This window comes from Canis lupus, chromosome 1 (genome assembly GCF_003254725.2).
Source record: "Canis lupus dingo isolate Sandy chromosome 1, ASM325472v2, whole genome shotgun sequence".
Taxonomy (NCBI): domain Eukaryota; kingdom Metazoa; phylum Chordata; class Mammalia; order Carnivora; family Canidae; genus Canis; species Canis lupus.
The window spans coordinates 25,442,439-25,468,217 of NC_064243.1; the positions used below are offsets into that span (position 1 = coordinate 25,442,439).

Here is a 25,779-nt window from a genome sequence, read left to right on the forward strand (position 1 = left end):
CATTTTATCAAGTACAACTCTGGCAAAAATATTGAACTGACTTGTAGGAGCCATTGGGAGTTATGTGCAGCCATAAGATACTGGTTTATCGCATGAAACAACACACTTCTTTGTGCTCTTACAGAGAAAGACCATGTTCAAGCAGGCCTGATGGGCTTGCACTGACCTCAGAATTCCACTCCCTGTCTGGCCCATTCTGTTTCACTAAAGCAAACTGATCTGGTAAACACAGTCTCCAAGTTCCCAATCACTCCCAAGAAAATTTTCTACAGTCTCTTGTGGAAAAAAAAAAACAAAAAACAAAAAACCAGAGTTTTGCTGACACGCAGCTTCTACTAGTAGCAGCACTTAAGACTGCCAAAATAAAACACCAAATAAACCAGTACTCCAGAAAGACAGAGAGCTGCTGTGTGATCATGTCAAGTGTTGGTCCCACAGAAGCAGAATCCTCATGAAACAGAAATATCCAGACACTTTTAAAGTCATCTTTATTTTGGTTGCGAAGATACAGTTTACTTAATATTTTATTTGTTCCCATTTGAAGTCTCAATAGCTTTGCCATGTAAAACACTGACTTCACTATCAAACTGCTATATAAGAACATTATAAAATACAAACTATAAACTAAGATAATCCCCTTTACAGTATTCAGATTAGTGCATTAAAACAACATTGATTTTAAAAAAGCAAGTGAGTTAATTGGCAAACATCCAAATTGTTTTCTAATGAAGGATGGTACAAAATGGTAGGCAAGGTAAACATTAAATTTTTAAGTGTTGGTGCTCAAAAACAGTGATTCTGGGAAAGTTTCTCACCCAAAGTAATTCTGACCCAAGGATACACATGTAGCCATCATTTTAAAGGACTTAAGGGAAGGAAATTAATTTTCCACAGTGATAGCTGTGGAAGTACACAGCAAAATAACAAGTTGGGATTTTTAGATTTCTAACAATAGGTACTGATTTTTCATACTCTTCCTTCAAATTACATTAAACATTTCTAGTGACTACACATATCTCAGCAAACATCAGACTTTAGCAGGGTCTATGTAAAAACAACCTACCCTTAGTATTTTAAGAGGCAATCTACAGCAAATGCTTAACAGATACACATCAGGAGTATGAGATACTCTAGGAAATTATTCATTGATTTCATTTAGAGTAAACAAGAGTTTTAAGAGAAAACCAATAATAAAAGTTAAATCGGTAATGTGTGCTGCTATGCACCAGAAAAACAAAACAAAAAACACCACAAACAGGTCTGTTAATTATTTTAAGTTATTAAGAATATTTCCTCTGTTGGCCCAAATTGAAATTAAATTTGAGATTTTTTTATTGAAGTAACACAAATCTGGGTGCATGCCACTCTGTGACAGAGACAGATGCACATGGAACACACACACACCTTTACATTTACTCATTCCAAGAGCTAAGTCAACAGGGTAAATAAATTATAAATGAAAGGCATATACAATGTGAACAAAACCTCACAGTTGCTAGATCGAAAAGCATGGAAGTAATGCCAGAGGTCATATGAGGAAAACTTTCAGTGTTAGAAAATATCAGATTGAATCTAAAGGAAACTCCCCTCTCCAATGAAAGTAACAAAGTTTTGGGAGCCATCCTTTACGAAGTACTTTTAAAATAATAATAATAATAATAATAAAAACCATGATTACAGGAATCCTCCTACATAATTTAGAGAATGTAGTGCAATAGTGTGCTCCTTTATAATTTAGCTTTTCACTTTCCATATGATGAGACCAAGAATTACAACTCCGATGACAATGATAAAAATGATGATGCACAGGGTTTTTCTGGATTTGCGCTGCAGATGCAAAAACAAAAAACATGTTTACTGATGTAACAGAGCATCTCTCTAGCAACTGAAAATCACTTGGTTTACTTCTGGAGTAAAATCAATAGTAATTAACCATCCTCAAATTTTGGGCTGTATTTTTTTGCTTTTCAAAAATCTCTTCAAATACAAGTGGCACTATTCTTTCAAAGAATAGTCTTCTTGAATTAATGATATAATTCAGGGGCCAGTTATTCAACTTTTGTCGGTAATTTTTCTGGGTGTGGTTAGGCTTAAAAAAGACACAAAGAAATGCAAGTTACTGACTTAGGTGACAGACTGAGCAAACCTATGTGTAATAACTAAGAACAGCTTAAAAGCTTATAGATTTTTAAACTTTCATCAAAGAGTTGCTCTGCAAAATGAGTTCTCTGAAAATATCAGCAAGTACAAATGCTTGGCAATTTTTCCTGAAGTAAATTATTAGTTTCCAAAATTCCCATTTTTTAATATTAATGGAAATTGCATTTAAAATCTCAGCATACAAATAAAAAAACAAAAAGGTAAAAAATTATAAAGTAGCAATTTAAAATAGAGAGTTAAGAGTTTTGTTCTATTCTTCATTCCTGGTCCAGCTGCAGATTTCTGTATTTCTTTAACAGCCTGCATATCTCACAGCAACATGCAAAAATCCTTTTTATTAAAGATTTTATTTATTATATTGACAAAGAGAGAGAGAGAGAGAGAGTGCACAAAAGAGAGCACAGGGAATGGGACAGAGGGAGAAGCAAACTCCCCATGAGCAAGGAACCCGATTGCTCAATCCCAAGACCCTGGGACCATGATCTGAGCCCAAGGCAGAGGCTCAACCGATTGAGTCAGCCAGGTGCCCCCGAAATCCTTTTTCTTACAAAGTTGAAAAGTTTGTAAATTTTCTTTGTCAACTAGTAGTACCATAAAATTTATGGAAAGATAGGTTTCCAACTCTAAAATTCTCCTGAAAAACTATGATGCCTTTCAGTATACCATATATTCAGTAATTTTTTTTTCAATTGAATACTCTTCCTTATACGAAGCACAACTTCTCTAGAGTTTCAGTCATCTTGCCTACAGATTTTCCCCAGCTCCACCTGAGCATCACAGACACATGTGTGATATACCTGTAAGAACCATCACAGGCTTCCCCCTATGGGGTATCTGTGGCCCAGGGACCCTCCCTAGTGTGGTGTGGTGAGGTCCCAGGGTACTGCAACGAGAAAAGTACTAAGCAGCTTCCCTTCCACTCATGGTTCACCCAAACTATTTAGAAGTGCCATATTTTGCAGAGGCAAGAGTCTAATGTCAAGGCTTCCAAGAAGAACTACAGGGAAGCTGCTTTTTTCCTAGCACTTGTGCTGCATGGTTCTTTCCTCATCCTTTCAGGGCCTGTGGGATTCAGTATGGGGCAGCTCCAGATATGGAGGTTTGGCTTGGGAAGATGTATTTCTTTCCCCCAGGGTGGCTGTAGAGTTTTGCCCTTCCCTAAGGAAGGGGAAAAGTAAAACTTAGGAGATATATCTATATCCTTCCAAATACCAAAAGCAAAACAAAATTAACATGTAAACCTAGTTACTAATAAATCCTGTTAAACACTGTATTTGAGCAGTCAGGACTATTAGCATTTACGGATTTTTGTGTGTGTGTTTTTGACATTCATGAATGATACCTACAGTCTATGATATTAATTCTACTGAGCTGCATACCTGAATCACATGCACATAGAAGGTCAAGGTGAGTTAGAGCTACGCCATCACTGAATACAGTTGGCTGTAACTCAACAATCTCTATAAAGCTTCACTATTCCCTATGTAGCACTACGTACGCAGTGATTTGTCTAGTGTAAAATGGCACTGAAATGAAAGGGGACTTCTGAGGTTAGTGAGCAAAGTGAAAAGCAATTGGAAAACATCTAAGACTGTGACAATATCTTAGATATTTTATAAGGTGGCAACATGGTCTAAGAAAAATAATTATGAACGACAACATGAAGTGGAGTTTTAAAAAGGAAATCAAATGCTACGGTGGTATTTAGGGCTTCCCAAAGGGCCTGGCCTCATTTTATATTGTATGATATATTCATAGTTCACAGTCCTAATATTTGTGTAGTAGTGTCATGTCTTTTATATTGGTCACATATATGGACTCCTTAATTAATTAATTAATATAAGGTCACATATATTAATCTGATCCATCTAAGAAATCAGTTCATTCCTGGTGAAGGATCTGCTGAATGCTGATTATACCTAGTGATCAAGGACACTCCAAGAGAATATAATTTCCATAGGACTTGAAGAGAACTCTCTAGAGCAAAGATCGTTGCCTTTTCTGTGCAGAGTGTCACAGACAAAAAAGAAAGAAAAGGTGGAAAGAAACAGTGAGAGAAACAGAAGAAGGGTATCAAGGAGATTTCTGGGTTGGAAGGTTGGAAGGTCACAATGGCATCAGAGACCGCCAGCTGTCAGAAACGCCTGGAGGTGTCCATCTATGGCTCCTCTCAGGACTCTATAAACACTGAACTTCCCATCCCTGGGGGCCAGAATTCTGGTTTGACCCTGAGAATAAACAGGCCAACATCAGTTTCAAACTAACTGGCAGATTTCTGATCTGTCTTCCATGGGGCTTTTACAATTTAACATCTCCTGATCAGTCTCTCTCTCTCTCTCTCTCTCATACACACACACACACACACACACACACAGAGTGGAAAGCCTAAATTATGAGAGAATTTACTGCAGTTAATATTACCTGATACTCTGCTGCCCTTGACAGCTGCTGGTTTGCTTGCTGAACATGCACGTCTGCACTTTCCACATTGGCTTCTATGCTGTCTTTAAAACAAAACACACACGCGCGTGCGCGCGCGCGCACACACACACACACACACAGCTGTTAGATGCTCCAGTAAGAGAGGTGCATAAATCACAAGATTTCATTCAACATAACACCAAACATGTTCACTATTCAAATGTTACCATCAGTTTACCATAGGGGGAAATTTGAATGTTTTTTTTTAAATGGCACTTGGTCTTCCTTATGCTATTTGTCAAATGATCCAGACAACACACAAATATTTGGAAAGAAACTGGATCATCCTCGTTATAACACAATTCCAGTTCTACCTGGTAACTCCTGAAAAGTACTATTTTGTTTGTGGGCTCTGATGGCCAAAGCAACTCTAAACATCTAACAAGTGTTCCTGAGGAAACAGAGTACTGAAAACCATCATTTGCTCTGCGGTCATCACCAACCTACTTCTGTGCTAAAACCTAGTCCTTCCTGAGGGCTCATGCAGCCTCCTGAAGGGGCGCCAGCTTTCCTCTGGCCTAGACATAGAACCAGCGGCACCCTGCAGCCTGAGACCTCTGTGTCTCGCTTCTCCCTGCCAACTCTCACTTATTCTCTGTCGCAGACATTTACAGAACTCCGGTCTTGCCTTTATTCTTGGAGTATTTCTGCTCTGGATTCACTGATGGACCCTTCGAGGCTTCTATTACCCAAAACTGGCAATTTCACAAGCCAACTGCTGACCTAATACCTTGCCTTTTCAAAGCCTCGACCATACTTTTTCAACGACTTTGCCTGTTTCCCTCTCCCAGCCACCCATCTCCAAGACCATATACCAGCCCTTGTCATTACACTATTGCAACCTCTCTATAAACTCATTCAAACCTCACTCCCTGAGTATCACCTGCTACCTACATAGCACACTCCTTCCAACACCCGACTTCACTGACCCTACTACTGTTTCACCATCTCTCAACACACTTCGTGCCCTTACGTTCCTCCTTACCCAGCTTAGGTCCCCTGGGCCACCAGTGAACCACACTTTCTTGCATTCACCCTCGGCTCCCTTGCCACCTACTTTAGCCAGACTTACGTGACGAAACTCCAACCTGCACCTTTGTAGCTGAATATGGGTACAAAAAAAAAAAAGACTGATGCTGATTTATTTCCCTTGTAATTTGTGACTGCCTAGCAAGCTAACTTCATTTCAACTTGTACCTCACACTTAACACATCTAAAAATTGTTGATTTCTATCCCTCTAAACCTGCTCTGGTTATAGACTGCTCCATCTCAGAAAATGGCAGCATCATCCTTTCTCTGGCCTTGCCAAAAACCTGAAGAACCGTCCTTGAATTAATTCTATCTCACACTCACATCCAGCTGGTCAGTAAATCTTTTTGCTTCTACATTTTATTCATTCATTTATTTATTTATATTTTTTATGGTTCTACATTTTAAAGCTATCCACAATTCTGCTTCTCGCTGCTTCGCTGCCTTCCATCCTGATTTGAAGCAACACACTGCTCACTCCGATTCCTGCCATCATCTTCTAAGTGCTCTCTTTGCTTCTGGTCTTGTCCCTTTATGGTCTGTTCTCAAAATGAGTAGCCAAAGGGAGTCCTTTAAACCTTGTGTCCGATAATAACATTCCTCTGCTCAAATCCTCCTGTGGCTTTCCATTTCCAACCATCAGTAGTAACACAAGTCCTCATGATGGCTCAGGGGCCCTCCACAATGCCAAAGTTTATGACCTCTGACCTCATCTCCATCTCCCTCATTTCACTCACCAAGAACACCAGACATACTTCTGCCTGAAAGGCCTTTGCACTTGCCCTTTGCTCTGCCTGGAAATTTTTCTTTCACTTGTTTCCTTAATGCCATGAAGTCTTCACTAAAATGTCACCTGTCGGTAAGGTCTTGCTTGACCACCCTAGGAAAGCAGAAACATTCCCCACTTTTAGCAGCCCCATCTCACTGCTTGCCTTATTTTCCCGATAACACTTCTCAGCATTTACTTACTTTTCTTTCCTTTTAAAAAATCGTCTCTCTCTTCCAATTAGATTGTAAGATTTATGAAGGCAGAGCCTTTAATTTCATTTACTTTCAGCTAAATCCCCAATGCCTAGACTTGTGCCTGGATATAGTAGGCACTCAATAAATACTTACTGGATGAACAAATTAATTGATTTTTGAAATTTTACCCTGTGATCTATTGTGGCTACAGAGAAGCTGTAAGAATGGGCAAATAACAGTTATAGTAAAGTACAGGTCCAAGTGTCTCAATGAACCAAATTCAGAACATTTATTAAATGTATCTTTAGACACATCCATTGAGATCTTCATATTTCGAAATGATAAAAATGGTCAGGACACTGATCAGCGCCAATGGTTATATCCTAACTGAAGAGCTATCACATTCAAAACTTAGGGGGAGTCTTAGTTGCTGATTTTTTAAAAAAAGAATTTATAAAAGAATGCTTAGCATCTAAGTAACACTACTAAATTAATCGACCAAAAAGATATTCGAATAAATGATTAGGCAAATGGATACCTATTCCCTTTAGTCTAAGAGACAAAATAGCATGCACAATCATAAACAGCACAGGTTTTCCAGGAAGTGCTTGTTGTGCTGAGAATCAGCAGGGGTTAAGATGGAAACCAGGGATCCAGCAAACAGGCGGCAGTGAGGATATGTGCTGCCTTCCACAGTCTTAGCACAGGAGGCTCTGATTAGATCTGGGGCTTCAGGAATAAATGAAGCCAGTTGATTCAATCAGTAGGAGCCAAAAATGAGATCTGTTTTAGATAATGACAAGGGTGATGCTTTGTCTGTTGTAGACACTGTGCTTTTCATTCCAGGGGACCCCCAAGAGACAGGCTACTCTTGCTTAAGAGGTTACCACAGGTAAACTGCGTAAGTAGCCTGTTCCCATCTCAGCAGGGCTTACCTATCACATCTCCTTGCTCATGAATCATCATTCCCAAATCTTTAAATATTTCATTAATATCCATAATATCAGCCTGAGAGAAAAAGGCACATGTTATTATAATCAGAATTCAGCTCCCAATCTACAAAAGAAGAAAATTAAAAAACAAAAACAAAAACAAAACAAAACCCAAACCACCACTTAGACATAAGAGAAAATGACTCTAGGCTTAATACATCAATTTTGGAAATATCAAGAAACTATTAGACAAAAGGAAGCTTAAATAAGATGACCTTGAAAAACTGTAACCAGTTCTTTAAAAGTAAGTTTGTGACATTAAAAATACCAAGTGAGGCAGCATGGAAACCAGGAATCTTTGTAACAGAGAAGGACCCTGGGTCATTGAGTTTATGTTTACGTAGTCTGATAATTTTTTTTATTACTAGCAGTATTTCCTCATAAGAGTATAAAATACCATTGATATTACACATCAACTTGACAATATAAAAGTATAAAACATTAGGTCTAAGTCTAAACTCTCATGTTAATAAATTTGATTATGCAGTGGAATAGCAATGAACAAGTTATAAATTCACTTTTCTTTAATATATCATAACTATTACTTTGCCTGATTAAAGAGTAAAGTTTAAATATTCTATATTGGGGGGCAATTTACATATTCATCCTGTGCCTTAGTTTCCCAATCTATAAAATGGTGATGATGATGACAAGGTTAACTAACTACTTCATGGTTTTTATGAGAGCTGAACAAGATAGTGCAAAGAATTTATCAAATGTGGCTTGAAAACCCTCAAAAACTGTAGCCAACCTTCTAGGGAATAGGTAGGTTTCACAAGAACTAAGGCTTTCTCCATGCTAAGGACCTGAGGTGATCTCATAGGATAAAAAACAAAAGTTGGAGACGAGGGAGGTATGCTTTCATTTTAGCGCATATTCTAACGAGATTTGTTTAAAAAAAAGAAGAAAACTATTCTCATTTATGAGAAATGCCACCACAATGATATATTTAGTTTTCTTTGTCAGCCCCTCCCCTAGCACCGTCTAAGCATCTTGAGGACAGACACACTGAAGATGCCTGAGGACAGCGCAGCCACCCAGCTGCCACGGCAAACTTACTTCAAGTTGCCTAATGGAAGATTCTCTCTCATGAATAAGGCGGAGGTCATCTTCTGTAATTTCTTCCTCCTGCACCTGTACCTGAGGTTGAGCTTGGCTAACAGAACAAAACATCGGAAAAAAAAAAGAATGGTATTAAAATAATGGAAGTAATGGGATTTCTTTTCTTATTTAAGAAGCACAAAATAGTGTGTCTTTTCTTCAACGTCAGAGAACTGCTTCAATTTCTCATTTGTATTCTTAAGTTTTAAGATTATAACAGAAATATTAATCAAATTTTATTCATGTTTCATTTCATTGGTATTATTTTTTTAGAGTTATTAATTATTGGACTCTACATTTGGCAACCGGGTATTTCTTCTTGGTTGACCTAAATGTCACATGAGGAAATAAAAAAAATCTCCATCAAATAATAATTAAGTCAATAAAATTTACTTGTATAAACATTTACAAATTACTGCCGAATTGGAATATTTTATATATATATGCTTTATAAATGATTACTTTGAAAAAATTTTTCAAATTTATTGCTTTGTATTTATAACTTAGGATAGTCATGACATAATAAACTGAAAGCTTTCATTCTGTTCCAGGAACCATAAGGTAGAAAACACATTTGAAAAATCATCTTCTCATCTGTATGGTTTATATTTCTTACCTTTCCCAGGAAACGAGATTCCTTTCCTTTGAGCTGTCTTCAGGAAAACCACCCTGGATAATTCAGTAATAGAATGCATTGAGAAGTGGCAAAGAAAAAACACCATCATAACACTCACATTTTCTCTTATGATAATCTAAATGGGTTTATGTACACATGTGTATGTCTATGTACAGAAAGAGAAATGTTTTTGTTCTAACTTTTTAGGTCAAGTGCTTCAAATAACAATAAAATTATTTCCCTAAGCTGACAAGGAAGGAATTCATTAAATATTCTCAAGGGCCAAATAATCAATATTATATGATTAAAATGTAATATAGTCCAGGAAACTCTACATTAAGGAATAAGGAAACAACTGGCAATGGTTTTTGAGGAAATTTAAAATGAGATAAACTCAAAATTCCACTAAAAGTTATCCCTTTGTTTATTTTCTTCAGGCTTATATTCATTTTCAGTATTCATGCAATTGATTCACTCTGTTCCTTTCCATCATCTTCATATAACCCAGGAGTAAAGCATTTCCTACATTGGCCCAGATGCAAGGTTGACAGCCCCTAGTACAAACCAAAGTGGGAATATCATTCAGGATCTGAGCCCTAGTCTTTTCTGACAAAATGTTCCCATATTTTTATATAGTAATCTGTAATCTTTGGCTCCCTGACATGGACAAAATAACTACAGCAATATATAACTGTCATCCTTCTTAAAACTGAGCAGAAAAACCTGAAAATAAATATTCAAATATTGACTTCCAAGACAGTCAGTCACAGATCCTTACGACTTAAGAAAACGCTGATGCAGGCCTTCAAGGGAACAGCACATGCACTTTATTACGCCCTGTTCAATACTCACAGATACTCTAGAGCTGGCTCTCACTCGAGCAACAAACTCTTTCTCTTTTTCAGCGGCTTGCCTCTGGACCTTTTGGAAGTTTGTCAGTGACGTTGTGAATTCAGCTACTAAGCGATCCTTCTGTATTTTCCTTTGACGCTAGAGGAAACGGAGAAACCTACTAGAATCAAGGTATAAGGTTCTATAGAATTCACCAAGGTTGTTTCGCCACGAGTTGGCTCTTTATTCTGAAGTTTCCACTCACTCTCCAATTTCCTACTGTTTACATCTAAGCAACATTTTGACAATATATTAAAGTACTATGTATATGTACTATCTTGAGGCAAAAGGTCCATAATGTTGGATTTCTCACCCAAAATTTTCATCTTAAAAACTGGGTCATGATTTTGAGGTTATTTTGAAGTAGTAGTTCTTTTGTTTTCTTTTTAGGAAAATAAAACCTTGTACTCTTACCTAACTATAACTTCCACTAAATGATAAGCAAGGAAATAAACATGCGCCCCTAGGAAACCTCACATCATGAATGTGTGCGTGTCACATGGAGTCAGTCCTGGAAGGCCAGGAAACAATTACTCAGGGGGCATTTTCTGAGCACTTGCTTAATTATGGGTCAGGGCAACTGCATGGAAATAATTTTTGCTTTATTGAACCACAGGATACTACCAGGGCAATTAAATATAGTTTTGTGTTCTGTGAACTAATCTCAAATACAATTTTCCCCCTTCATTTCCTTTCTAGCATAAAAGTTCAAAGACCCTATAATGCATGTAATTTCTTTCACATTCAATACATCAACAACATGTCTTAAGGCTTGATACCTGTTCACTGGGGGTGGTGGGCAGAGATCCAAACTCTTTAATGTACTTATCTGTTTCTTTGGCAAGTTGATTAGTATACTGCTGCTTCTGTTGCCTAAAGTAAAAAAAACACACATTATAGAACCAAAGAACAAAGAGATTTCTTTAAGTTACAACTCTGCCAGTTGAATCAATCCTTATAAATAGTTTGATAAAAATCACTATTTTATAGAGTGGCTCTAAATTTTATCTATGAAAACAAAAATTTCAGGGCACCTATCTGGCTGAGTCAGTAGAGCACATGACTCTAAATCTGAGGGTTGTGAGTTCAAGCCCCACATTGGGTGTGGAGCAAGTTTAAAAAAAAAAAAAATCCAGATTCTATTTTTTGATAAATACTGGTCAAATATTACATGGAAAGTTCTTTACTCACACAGGGCAACCAAGCTTTGAGAAATAAATCTCAGCAGCCATTTAGAAGGGAAGATGACTCAAATCAAAGCCAGACTATGGGATGTCTGATGTTTTAGATATGGAGGTGTTGGGTGGTGAGAGCCTTTTGTCTGCATCCCACTGTTGGGAGATCATTTTAATAAATGAAGAGGATTTGTCGCCAGACTTTGTCTTGTTCTCAGGAGTACATCTAGCCTCTCTTCTTTCTCTATCTGGACATTTATATCCTTATAGATTTTTAAAAAAAAAGGTGGGGGGAGAGGTAATCAATATACATTTACTATTGTTTTTATATTTACTATTTTTAAGTTTGCTTTGGAAAGAATAGCATTTCTCTGTAAACAGAAAGAACACAATAAGAAGTAAATCCTATCAGTATCTGTATCTATCTTTTTTAGCTAGCTTATAAAGTAAAAAGTCAGATTTTTAACTCAAGAACTTGACTCTAAAAAAAAAGCTTAATCTAATGTTATGCTTTACAAATTACAACATCAGTACTTTTCAGTATATTATCTCTCCTTTTAAACACTTATTTAGTTATACTTGGAATCCTTTAAAATAATGAGATACTGTATAGGAGTATTTTTAGATATAGATACCTGTATTTGACTGATAAGGAAGAATTACAACCTACTTCTATCTATTTTCCAAATCTTCTACCTTTATTATTCCTTTAAAATCTTTAGAAATTGTAATTTAGCTAAATTTCTGAAAAGAAGGCTTACTGATGTCTATCTATTCACAATCTCCACTACTAACCTTAGCAAAATATATCTATTAAGAATTACATGTTTCTATTCCATTTTAGTTTTTTTTTTTTAATTTATTAATTTATTTGAGAGAGACAGAGACTCTGTTCTGAGTGGGCAGCCTGATGCAAGGCTTGATCTCACAACCCTGAGATCATGACTGGAGTGGAAATCAAGAGTCAGACGCTCAACCAACTGAGCCACGCAGGTGCCCCTACATTCCATCTTAGTTTAACAAATGGTGGTTTGTTATTTAGACTTGGGGTATTTTTCCCACCCCAACATCTCTCCATGGCAGAAAAAGTCCATGTAAATTACACATCACTATAAATTCTTCAAACTGTACTTCATAAAAAACACGAATTCCCATCACCTATCTTTTAATTTAGTCCTTTTTGCGATTTTTCCTTCTATAGCTAACGTTTTTTGGAATATCATTTATGACATACATATTACTTGAAACATTGCTGTAACAGCACTTAATTAAGACTCAACTTCACAATGATGTTAGGCAAATCATTACGCTCCTGTGAGACATATTTTCCTTATGAGCAAAATGAAAACAGTTATTTGATCTATGTATTTTACCCCAGATGAGAAAGATTCAGATGAGAAAATGTATAAAAACACTTTAAATATGCAACACCACAAAGTATTATTGTTCTTCTAACAGCATATTAACTTACTGAAACATGTACCACATAACTTCACTAGACCTTTTTTTTTTTTCTTAACAGAGGCTAATGCTTTCTGAAATTCAAGGATTTAGGCATAAGTTTTTGGAGGGATAACAATTCATACTGAATATGTACTGAATTTAAACCAAATAAAAATCTAGTCACTGGAGAGGAGGGGCAAGATGGCAGAAGAGTAGGGTCCCCAAATCACCTGTCCCCACCAAATTACCTAGATAACCTTCAAATCATCCTGAAAATCTATGAATTCGGCCTGAGATTTAAAGAGAGAACAGCTGGAATGCTACAGTGAGAAGAGTTTGCGCTTCTATCAGGTAGGAAGACGGGGAAAAAGAAATAAAGAAACAAAAGGCCTCCAAGGGGTAGGGGCCCCGCGATGAGCCGGGCTGAGGCCGGGGCGAGTGTCCCCAGGACAGGAGAGCCCCGTCCCAGAGGAGCAGGAGCTGCACCGACCTTCCCGGGCGGAAAGGGGCTCGCAGGGAGTTGAGCAGGACCCCAGGAGGGCGGGGATGCCCTCGGGCTCCCGGGGACAGTAACAGACACCTGCGCCCCGGGAGAGTGCGCCGAGCTCCCTAAGGGCTGCAGCGCACGGCGGGACCCGGAGCAGCTCGGAGGGGCTCGGGCAGAGGAAGAGGCTCCGCGGAGGGGGCTGCGCGGCCGGAGCACAGGGCGCCTGGGACACAGCCCAGGATCCGGCCTCCCCCCGGGACAGGCAGAGGCCGGGAGGGCCCAGGACAGCGAGGACGCTCCTGCCCCAGCTGAGCAGATCAGCGGCCCCGCCCGGGAGCCTCCAGGCCCTGCAGACCGAGAGCTCCGGAGTTACTGCCTGGGCTGACTCCAGGGCTCCAGAGCTGGCCCCGCCACTGGGGTTGTTCCTCCTGGGGCCTCACGGGGTAGGTAACAACCCCCACTGAGCCCTGCACCAGGCAGGGGGAGAGCAGCTCCCCCAAGTGCTAACACCTGAAAATCAGCACAACAGGCCCCTCCCCCAAAAGACCAGCTAGACGGACCAGTTCCAGGGGGAGTCAAGGGACTTAAAGTATCAGAATCAGAAGATACTTCCTCGGTTTTGTTGTTGTTGTTGTTGTTGTTGTTGTTTTTGCTTTTTGATTTGTTTGCTTCCCCCACCCCTTTTTTCCCATTCTTTCTTTCTCTTTTTCTTCTTTTTTTTCTTCCTTTTTTCTTTTTTCTTTTTCTCTTTTCTTTCCTTCTTTCTCTCCTCTCTTTATCTCCTTTTCCCAATACAACTTGATTTTGGCCACTCTACACTGAGCAAAATGACTAGAAGGAAAACTTCACCTCAAAAGAAAGAATCAGAAACAGTCCTCTCTCCCACAGAGTTACAAAATCTGGATTACAATTCAATGTCAGAAAGCCAATTCAGAAGCACTATTATACAGCTACTGGTGGCTCTAGAAAAAACCATGAAGGACTCAAGAGACTTTATGACTGCAGAATTTAGATCCAATCAGGCAGAAATTAAAAATCAATTGAATGAGATGCAATCCAAACTAGAAGTCCTAACGACAAGGGTTAACGAGGTGGAAGAACGAATGAGTGACATAGAAGACAAGTTGATGGCAAAGAGGGAAACTGAGGAAAAAAGACACAAACAATTAAAAGACCATGAAGATAGATTAAAGGAAATAAATGACAGCCTGAGGAAGAAAAACCTATGTTTAACTGGGGTTCCTGAAGGCACCGAAAGGGCCAGAGGGCCAGAATATGTATTTGAACAAATCCTAGCTGAAAACTTTCCTAATCTGGGAAGGGAAACAGGCATTCAGATCCAGGAAATAGAGAGATCCCCCCCTAAAATCAATAAAAACTGTTCAACACCTCGACATTTAATAGTGAAGCTTGCAAATTCCAAAGATAAAGAGAAGATCCTTAAAGCAGCAAGAGACAAGAAATCCTTGACTTTTATGGGGAAGAGTATTAGGGCAACAGCAGACCTATCCACAGAGACCTGGCAGGCCAGATATTCAGGGTCTGGCAGGATATATTCAGGGTCCTAAATGAGAAGAACATGCAACCAAGAAACTTTATCCAGCAAGGCTCTCATTCAAAATGGAAGGAGAGATAAAGAGCTTCCAAGACAGGCAGGAACTGAAAGAATATGTGACCTCCAAACCAGCTCTGCAAGAAATTTTAAGGGGGACTCTTAAAATTCCCCTTTAAGAAGTTCAGTGGAACAATCCACAAAAACAAGGACTGAATAGATACCATGATGACACTAAACTCGTATCTTTCAATAGTAACTCTGAACGTGAATGGGCTTAATGACCCCATGAGGGGTTCCAGACAGGATAAAAAAGCAGGACCCATCTATTTGCTGTCTACAACAGACTCATTTTAGACAGAAGGACACCTACAGCCTGAAAATAAAAGGTTGTAGAACCATTTACCATTTGAATGGTCCTCAAAAGAAAGCAGGGGTAGCCATCCTTATATCAGATAAACTAAAATTTACCCCGAAGACTGTAGTGAGAGATGAAGAGGGACACTATATCATACTTAAAGGATCTATCCAACAAGTGGACTTAACAATTCTCAATATATATGCCCCGAATGTGGGAGCTGCCAAATATATCAATTAATAACCAAAGTGAAGAAATACTTAGATAATAATACACTTATACTTGGTGACTTCAATCTAGCTCTTTCTACCCTCGATAGGTCTTCTAAGCACAGAATCTCCAAAGAAACGAGAACTTTAAATGATACACTGGACCAGGTGGATTTCACAGATCTCTACAGAACTTTACATCCAAACTCAACTGAATACACATTCTTCTCAAATGCACACGGAACTTTCTCCAGAATAGACCACATACTGGGTCACAAATCGGGTCTGAATCGATACCAAAAGATTGGGATCGTCCCCTGCATATTCTCAGACCATAATGCCTTGATATTAGAACTACATCACAACAAGAAGTTTGGAAGGACCTCAAACACGTGGAGGTTAAGGACCATCCTGCTAAAAGATGAAAGGGTCAACCAGGAAATTAAGAAAGAAGTAAAAAGATTCATGGAAACTAATGAGAATGAAGATACAACCGTTCAAAATCTTTGGGATGCAGCAAAAGCAGTCCTAAGGGGGAAATACATCGCAATACAAGCATCCATTCAAAAACTGGAAAGAACTCAAATACAAAAGCTAACCTTACACATAAAGGAGCTAAAAAAAGAAACAGCAGATGGACCCTACACCCAGCAGAAGAAGAGAGTTAATAAGGATTCGAGCAGAACTCAACAAAATCGAGACCAGAAGAACTGTGGAACAGATCAACAAAACCAGGAGTTGGTTCTTTGAAAGAATTAATAAGATAGATAAACCATTAGCCAGACTTATTTAAAGGAAGAGAGAGAAGACTCAAATTAATAAAATCATGAAGGAGAAAGGAGAGATAACTACCAACACCAAGGAAATACAAATGATTTTAAAAACATATTATGAACAGCTATACGCCAATAAATTAGGCAATCTAGAAGAAATGGACGCATTTCTGGAAAGCCACAAACTACCAAAACTGGAACAGGAAGAAATAGAAAACCTGAACAGGCCAATAACCAGGGAGGAAATTGAAGCAGTCATCACAAACCTCCCAAGACACAAAGACCCCACCAAAAAGGAGAATTACAGACCAATATCCCTGATGAACATGGATGCATAAATTCTCAACAAGGTACTAGCCAATAAGATCCAACAGTACATTAAGAAAATTATTCACCATGACCAAGTAGGATTTATCCCCGGGACACAAGGCTGGTTCAACACTCGTAAAACAATCAATGTGATTCATCATATCAGCAAGAGAAAAACCAAGAACCATATGATCCTCTCATTAGATGCAGAGAAAGAATTTGACAAAATACAGCATCCATTCCTGATCAAAACTCTTCAGAGTGTAGGGACAGAGGGAACATTCCTCAACATCTTAAAAGTCATCTACGAAAAGCCCACAGCAAATATCATTCTCAATGGAGAAGCACTGGGAGCCTTTCCCCTAAGATCAGGAACAAGACAGGGATGTCCACTCTCACCACTGCTATTCAACATAGTACTGGAAGTCCTAGCCTCAGCAATCAGACAACAAAAAGAAATAAAAAGCATTCAAATTAGAAAAGAAGTCAAACTCTCCCCCTTCGCTGATGACATGATACTCTACATAGAAAACCCAAAAGCCTCCACCCCAAGATTGCTAGAACTCATACAGCAATTTGGCAGCGTGGCAGGATACAAAATTAATGCCCAGAAATCAGTGGCATTTCTATACACTAACAATGAGACTGAAGAAAGAGAAATTAAAGAGTCAATCCCATTTACAATTGCACCCAAAAGCATAAGATACCTAGGAATAAACCTAACCAAAGAGGTAAAGGATCTATACCCTAAAAACTATAGAACACTTCTGGGAGACATTGAGGAAGACACAAAGAGATGGAAAAATATTCCATGCTCATGGATTGGCAGAATTAATATTGTGAAAATGTCAATGTTACCCACGACAATTTACACGTTTAATGCAATCCCTATCAAAATGCCATGGACCTTCTTCAGAGACTTAGAACAAATTATTTTAAGAATTGTGTGGAATCAGAAAAGACCCTGAATAACCAGGGGAATTTTAAAAAGAAAACCATATCTGGGGGCATCACAATGCCAGATTTCAGGTTGTACTACAAAGCTGTGGTCATCAAGACAGTGTGGTACTGGCACAAAAACAGACACATAGATCAATGGAACAGAATAGAGAACCCAGAAGTGGACCCTGAACTTTATGGTCAACTAATATTCGACAAAGGAGGAAAGACTATCCATTGGAAGAAAGACAGTCTCTTCAATAAATGGTGCTGGGAAAATTGGACATCCACATGCAGAAGAATGAAACTAGACCACTCTCTTTCACCATACACAAAGATAAACTCAAAATGGATGAAAGATCTAAATGTGAGACAAGATTCCATCAAAATCCTAGAGGAGAACACAGGCAACACCCTTTTTGAAATCAGCCACAGTAACTTCTTGCAAGATACATCCTCGAAGGCAAAAGAAACAAAAGCAAAAATGAACTATTGGGACTTCATCAAGATAAGAAGCTTTTGCACAGCAAAGGATACAGTCAACAAAACTAAGACAACCTACAGAATGGGAGAAGATATTTGCAAATGACGTATCAGATAAAGGGCTAGTTTCCAAGTTCTATAAAGAACTTATTAAACTCAACAAACAATCCAATCACGAAATGGGCAAAAGACATGAACAGAAATCTCAGAGGAAGACATAGACACGGCCAACATGCACATGAGAAAATGCTCTGCATCACTTGCCATCAGGGAAATACAAATCAAAACCACAATGAGATACCACCTCACACCAGTGAGAATGGGGGAAATTAACAAGGCAGGAAACCACAAATGTTGGAGAGGATGCGGAGAAAAGGGAACCCTCTTACACTGTTGGTGGGAATGTGAAATGGTGCAGCCACTCTGGAATACTGTGTGGAGGTTCCTCAAAGAGTTAAAAATAGACCTGCCCTATGACCCAGCAATTGCACTGTTGGGGATTTACCCCAAAGATACAGATGCAATGAAACGCCAGGACACCTGCACCCCGATGTTTATAGCAGCAATGTCCACAATAGCCAAACTGTGGAAGGAGCCTCGGTGTCCATCGAAAGATGAATGGGAAAAAAAAAAAAAAAAAAGAAAGATGAATGGATAAAGAAGATGTGGTTTATGTATACAATGGAATATTACTCAGCCATTAGAAATGACAAATACCCTCCATTTGCTTCGACGTGGATGGAACTGGAGGGTATTATGCTGAGTGAAATAAGTCAATCGCAGACGGACAAACATTATAAGGGAGTAGAGGGGAAGAGAGAAGAAATGGGTAGGAAATATCAGAAAGGGAGACAGAACATGGAAGACTCCTAACTCTGGGAAACGAACTAGGGGTGGTGGAAGGGGAGGGGGGGTGGTGGGGGTGAATGGGTCACGGGCACTGAGGGGGGCACTTGACGGGTGAGCACTGGGTGTTATTCTGTATGTTGGCAAATTGAACACCAATAAAAAAAAATTTATTATAAAAAAACATTGTACACCTCAAACTTAAAAAAATCTAGTCACTGAAGAAACGGTTAGGTATGAGAAGTAAATCACATAAACAGAGAAGCTTAGAATATCATTTTTCAAAAGCCATCAAAACAACCTATTCAAAAAAGTATAAGACAACTAACTTTTTTTTGCTAGAGTAAGCCAGCTCTTTAAAATAAAGAAAAACATCTGCCTACCTTGAAAAGGGAAAAACCAATACAAAAACTTGTACAAATAAAGGAACTGAAAAATCTTACTACTTTTCCATTGTTTCTCCAGTAAACATAACACTACATCAAAGGAATATAACAGTGGGGTTTTTGGGTTTTTTTTTTTAATTATTAAATACTTACAGCTGTTGCCTCAGTTCAGGTGAATCTTGAGGTGTTCCAAGTTGATTCAGACTCCTCTGTATTTCCACAGCTATTTTGATGGAAAGATAAATGTATAATTGTTACAAATGTTAGAGCAACAGAAATTAAGTTAGAAATCAGTACAGGCAGGGATGCCTGCCTGGGTGGCTCAGTGGTTGAGCGTCTGCCTTCAGCTCAGGGCATGATCCTGGAGTCCCGAGGTTGAGTCCTGCACTGGGCTCCCTGCATGGAGCCTGCTCTCCCTCTGCCTAAGTCTCTGCCTCTCTCATTCTCTCTCATGAATAAATAAATAAAATCTCAAAAAAAAAAAATGAAATTAATACAGGCAATTGGGCAATTAGAAAAAAAAAACCCAAAGAGATGAAAAGAGAACATTAACTGAGAAAAAAATGAAAAATAAGTGGTTTATTGAAATCTAATTAGCTACAATAATGAATTAATTTTCAAGAGGAAACTGTGTGGGACGATAACATGTGAAACTGCACTTATGATCCGAAAATACTATTTTCTGCTCTAGCTCCTCAAAACATTTACAACAATGGCACATGGACTTTCACTTAACTCTACTGGCATAAAAACTATGAGGAAAATAATTGTAATAGTTACATAATTCAGTGGGATACAAAGTGAATGAATGATTGCTAATAAATGAGGGAGGAATAATAGAGATGAAACAAATATTTTATAATTTTCCATGTAATAAGGGATCTAGGCAAGTGTCAAAGAATGTAGAAACCATAGGATAATCACAGATTCTGAAATTATTACCATATGGGTGACATTAATTGTAAAAGAACTAACTTCATTTTAGATAAATTAGTTGCTTAAAACAAATGATCAGGTGGCTCAGTTGGTTAGCATCTGATTCTTGATTTTTGCTCAGGTCATGATTTCAAGGTCTTGATATCCAACCCTAGGTTGGGCTCCCCACTCATTGCGGAATCTGCTTCTCTCCTTCTGCCCCGCCCCCACATTCATGTGTATGTGTGCTTTCTCTAATAAAATTTTAAAAAATTACAAATGATCAAATTTTTTTGTTTTTAATTTTAGAGGGATGGGGAGAGAAAAATAGTGGAGGGTGGGAGGGCAGAGGGAGAGAGAGAATCTTAAGTAGGTTCCATGCCCAGCATGGAGTTCCACCCAGGGCTCAATCTCATAAGAGATCATTACCTGCCAAAATCAAGAGTCAGGCACTGACTGAGCCACTCAGGGGCCCCAGAACAAATAATCAAATTTAGCAGCACCAGTGAGAGAAAGTGGCATGATAAGCTTTCTGACATGATGCAGTGAAAGTCATAATATGATCTAAGTATTTTTTTTTTTTGCCAAAATGTTTAACCTGAATCTAATCATGGGGGGAAAAAAGAGCCCAGACCAATCTAGACTGCAGGATAATCTACAAAACTGGTCTGAGTTTTAAAAGATGTCAATGTCACAAAAAGAGGAAAGAAAAAAAAAAAAGACAAGGCCGGGGAGCTTTCTAAATTAAAGAACTAGGGCAGCCTGGGTGGCTCAGTGGTTTAGCACCACCTTCGGCCCAGGGCATGATCCTGGAGACCCAGGATCAAGTCCCACGTCAGGCTCCCTGCATGGAGCCTGCTTCTCCCTCTGCCTGTGTCTCTGCCCCACCACCCCCAAACCCCGTCTCTCATGAATGAATAAATAAAATCTTAAAAAATAAAAAATAAATAAAAGAACTAAAGTGCCCAAATTACTAAAACACCCAAAAGGCAAAGTAGGATTTCTGAATGGATTCTAATCAGAAGGAAAAAAATGCTATAAAAATATGGGCAACTGAAAAAACTTGATTTGATTTTGAAATTCAAATTCAGAAAGAGATATTAAACAAAAGTGGAAAAATAACTGGTGAACTCAGGTAAAGGATATATGAAAAGTTCACTGCACTATATTTTTCTGTAGGTTTAAGATATTAAAAATTAAAAGAGTTAAAATTCAGGCTAAGCACACAGTCCAAAGTCTACAAACACTGCAGTTTTATAAAAAGATTATTATTCACAAATGGGAAGGTCCTATAGCTTTATGCACGTGTGCAAACAAATGTCAAATACAAGATGAAAATCCATCTCCAAAGTAAAGAATTTGCACATTTCCAAGAACTACAGAAAAATGATCCAGCCCACCATTCTTTTTATTTTAAATGAGTGGTTTATTTATATAGCTTAAATGTTTTTAAACAGTCACTACTTATTTATGGGATCAAGGGAATAACTATATCCCAAATTCAGGATAACCTTTGTTCATTGAGGATGATGTAATGACACTGCTTTCAAGTCGAAGCTGAAAAATATAAATTCTGGAAAAGAATCATATAGCATACAGCAACTATTAACCATTCACCTAGTTTCAAAAGAATTTTTTTTTTGCCTTTTTTTTTTTTTTTTTTGCGGGGGGTAGTAGATTTTTCTTTTGTAGAGCAGAGAAATTTTGTTTGCTTTGTTTAACTTATGACTGCTTGCTATTAGTTTTATACTTCCTTTGAATCTCAATAGGTTTTCTTGGATTGCCTTATAGGAGTTTAAAGTTTTTATTTTCAAAAATAAGTATGTCAATAAGATAAACTGTAGCATGACCATTTATCTCATCTCTCGAGGGTTCTTGTCATTTAAAAAAGTCGTATTATGTGAGAAAAAAATGGAAATTTGATAAATGATAGCAGGAAAACTGATTACCATTAGAAAACTACCTTGTGTTAGCAAAATAAATCTGCAATTATTAAGCTGAAACCATTAAACTGCTACATGAAATGATAACATAAATTTATCATACGACTTTTTTATGATCTTGGAGTGAGGAATAAAATATCATTTAAGCATGATATTAAACTAAAAACCATGGAGGAAAATATGTCAAACTTGACAACATAAATAATTTTTAATGTGCTATGCAAATGTGTATTTGTATTACAGATATACATTTAAATAACGTGTATGTGTGAAAGCATCTGCAGCATATGAAGAGCAAAGGGGTTAATGTCCCTAATACAGGGGGAAAAAAACACCTCCTATGAATTGATAACAGAAAAATAGTCCAGTGCAAAAAGGATAAAAGACGTCATCATGAAACTTACAACAAGCAAATACACATAGGAAATAATTAAATGTCATGGATAATCAACTTTTCATATATCAGAATGGTACAAGTTAAGAGAAATAAGCAAGTAAAGATACAATCAAAAGCCTTAAAAACAAAATGCAGAGACATATATAAGAAGGAGCAATATCCATAATATATGAAGAACTAGAAATAACTAAGGAAAGTGAGACAAGCCAGTAAAAAAAATGGGCCAAAAACAGGGACTTAAATATTACTCACTGAATAAATGAATAGCAGTCTTGTTAAAAAGGAAACAATGGTATACCAGATAACAAAATGACTTGAGTTGTCCACTAGCTGAATTAGGTGTTTTATTATCTTGTTGGTGTATTTCTTTCTATGTTATGTGAATCAGCCTGTCCCTTGCCCCAAGTCCTACAGTACTTTTTCAAAATTATAAACTAGCTGTGGTGTAGGAATAAAAGCCATTTATATAGGCTCACCAACATTAACTTCCCCTTACTCAGACTATCAGGATTATTGATAATGCCATGTACCAATTTGCAGCAATAGCAACCAAAAGTAAATATGTGATACGGTACTATTCTTGGGGTTATTAGCCAGCCACCCAGTGACATGATAATTATGCTTCTTCCATCTTGAATGAAGCGGAATTTAAATTCACTAAAATAGTGATTATGGATTTTGTTATGCTTCCTCTATTCCCTTCCTCTGTGCTTCTACCAGCTTCCTAATCTGTGCATTAGTCACAATCGTGGTTCTCCACACATCAGAGTTTCTGATTCAGATATCCACTATACAGAGAAAAGAAAAAGGACAGATCTTCCATAGATAATGGAGTTCACTGGTTTGCCAGTACTCCATCATCTAGCAGCTGTTGGACTCCTAGAATGTTTACTGGCCTATTTTAGACTCAGTTATGGTATCACTTGGGCGACAGTATCCCAGGAAGGTAAAGCTCTGTCCTATGGAGGATCTTTATGTTCTCAAAGAACCACCACTCCAGGATGCTGTTTTACTCAGAACCAGGAAGAAAACTTAGATTTGGGAACTCTGTGGTCAAAATGAAGAAAGAGACATTTCACGTTTACATCTCAATCACCCATTTGTAAATTTTCTTCCACACTTGGGAGTTTAATTTAGAGACAATATCCAAGCAAGGGATACAACTATGTTTCTACCTAAGCAGAAGCTGAGATTCCATGTAGCCATTTGGAGCCAGGATAGTATAGTATCCACTGACTTAACTGCTAAGGGGATGTAAGAGTGTGCCCACACCAAAGTGAGAAAGAGGAGTGGAAACACCTCCTGGGAGATTAACTGGGAAGAACCTGCTAATGCTATCATCTTTAATCATCAAGCACATGAGCAGAAGCAACAAGGACAGGGTGACTCCAAACAGAATGGCTACCAAAGGAGACAAGATAATTAACGTGAACTGCAGCTTTGTTTCTAGCTGTAGAGCAACAGCTGTAGCACCTGTCAATGTTTTCTTCCTTTTCCGCAATGTACTCTTTAGATGTTGTAACTATTTGTCTTTGCCCTTGCCCATATCCTCAACTGTTTTATAAAGGGTGTGCTGTGGTGCTTACACCTGCTCTCTGGTCCACAGGCTAAAGAGTACGTGATTCGTGATTCGATATTGCTGGAACAGAGTAATGGACTGGAAGTCACCCTTGAGACTTGGTACTGGATGCAGAAATTCTGAATAGATCTTGGTTTTCCCCTTTTGTGGAGATGGGAGAAGAATTCTTGTGGTAGAGAGAGCAGCACAATGTCAGGCAGGGGAATTTTTTTAAGGTAATTTACAGGAAGGAAGGAAGGAAGGAAGGAAGGAAGGAAGGAAGGAAGGAAGGAGGAGGGAGGAGGGAGGGAGGGAGGGAGGGAGGGAGGGAGGGAGGGAGGGAGGGAGGGAGGGAGGGAGGAAGGAGAAAAGAAAAAAGAAAAGAAAAGATGTTTGCTGTAGGAAACAAAAGGGATGAACTATAGTGAGTATTTTTTTTAAGGACTTTATTTATTCATGAGAGATCCAGAGAGAAAGAGGCAAAGACACAGGCAGAGGGAGAAGCAGGCTCCATGCAGAGAGCCTGATGTGAGACCCGATCCCGAGTCTCCAGGATCATGCCCTGGGCTGAAGGCAAGCGATAAACTGCTAAGCCACCCAGGCTGCCCTATGATGGGTATTTATTTTTGGCCACCTAATACCTAGAATTTTTACTTACATCCAGATCTTCTCCGTTATATCATGACCACTGAGAAGGATCGTCACAGATCTGTCTTAGGGGGAAAAAACCTGGTGGTTAAAGCAGCAAAGCTGTTCTAAGAGGCTCTGCATTTTGCTTACCTCCACTTTGTGTAATACAGGTGATTAACAGTAAGAGACCTACTAGCAATCACAGAGAAAAGGAGACTCTTCAACAAGCCTAAATGGAGGTGGTATTTGTAGTGATTTCAAACTACAGGGCACTTCAGCTTGGCAATTCAAATCTCTAATACCATATTAGCATATAAATTAAAATAATTAAATTATTTACTGTCTCCCTGACTTGAAAGTAAACTCCTTATAAATGTAAAAATTAGTCATATTCATTTTTGTACCTCTAGAACTCACCATGTGGTTGACAATGAATATTTGAAAAGCTGAACCAAAAAAGGGTATTAGAAAGATCAAATCTTATGTAAGAAAGGATATGTATTTCTAAAAGGATATGTATTTCTAAAATAAAGGGCACAGAAGGGAGTAAGATAGGTAAGTGTGCTCAATTATTCATCATTCATACAAACATCTGCTGAGCACCCACTATGCATCTGGCACAGTGCGAGAGGTTTTGTACATTAACACTGATTCAACTGTGTTCCTTTCATTTCTATAGCTCTAAACTTGAGGCTCATTTAAAAGTTACCTGACAAAGGGCCTATGGAAACATAAATCTGAAATTACTGAATCAAGTTTAGGAGAAATATTATATGGCATTAGTTTGATCCCATTTTATAAACAAAAACATTGAGAACCAGACAGAGTAACTGACTTGACCAAGAAGTCAGTTACTTAATAGAAGAGCTAGGATTAAAAATGTAGGTTTCTGAGTTTACAAAACACTATTTTTCAGTACACTACAAGGGCTAAAAGTAACAGATTTTTTAAAAGATTATTTCATAATATAGGGGTATGTTTGCCAAAGCAAATAAGAGACAAGTAAGCATATGCTAAACTTGGAATAAAGAATTGAGCTGTAGGTTTCGTGGCCCACCTGTTGATCTCAAGGATCCTTCAGCCTGGCTGAAACTGATCAGGAAATAAATGCCTGTTCTTTCTTCAGGTCTGATGAACTGGCA

The 25,779-nt window shown here is 38.2% G+C and overlaps 1 protein-coding gene across 6 annotated transcripts in view; it reads right to left on the reverse strand.

The window, feature by feature from the left end:
- The window catches only part of STX7 (syntaxin 7), a 62,544-nt gene that overhangs the window by 15,873 nt on the left and 20,892 nt on the right, over positions 1–25,779 (reverse strand). For 4 of the 6 annotated variants that reach the window (XR_007412527.1, XR_007412543.1, XR_007412541.1 and 1 more), the window contains exons 3-9: positions 19,348–19,417; positions 11,014–11,107; positions 10,196–10,333; positions 9,344–9,396; positions 8,686–8,782; positions 7,570–7,642; positions 4,582–4,664 (exon numbers count right to left, since the gene is read on the reverse strand). Coding sequence is in view for 3 of the 6 variants with exons in the window: in XM_049113469.1 (XP_048969426.1) it covers positions 4,582–4,664; positions 7,570–7,642; positions 8,686–8,782; positions 9,344–9,396; positions 10,196–10,333; positions 11,014–11,107; positions 19,348–19,417 (608 nt within the window). In the remaining 3 variants the exon portion in view is untranslated. Of the gene's footprint in view, positions 1–471; positions 1,828–4,581; positions 4,665–7,569; positions 7,643–8,685; positions 8,783–9,343; positions 9,397–10,195; positions 10,334–11,013; positions 11,108–19,347; positions 19,418–25,779 lie in introns of those variants that run through there. The other 2 variants (XM_025422290.3, XM_035705363.2) reach the window with 1 other exon arrangement.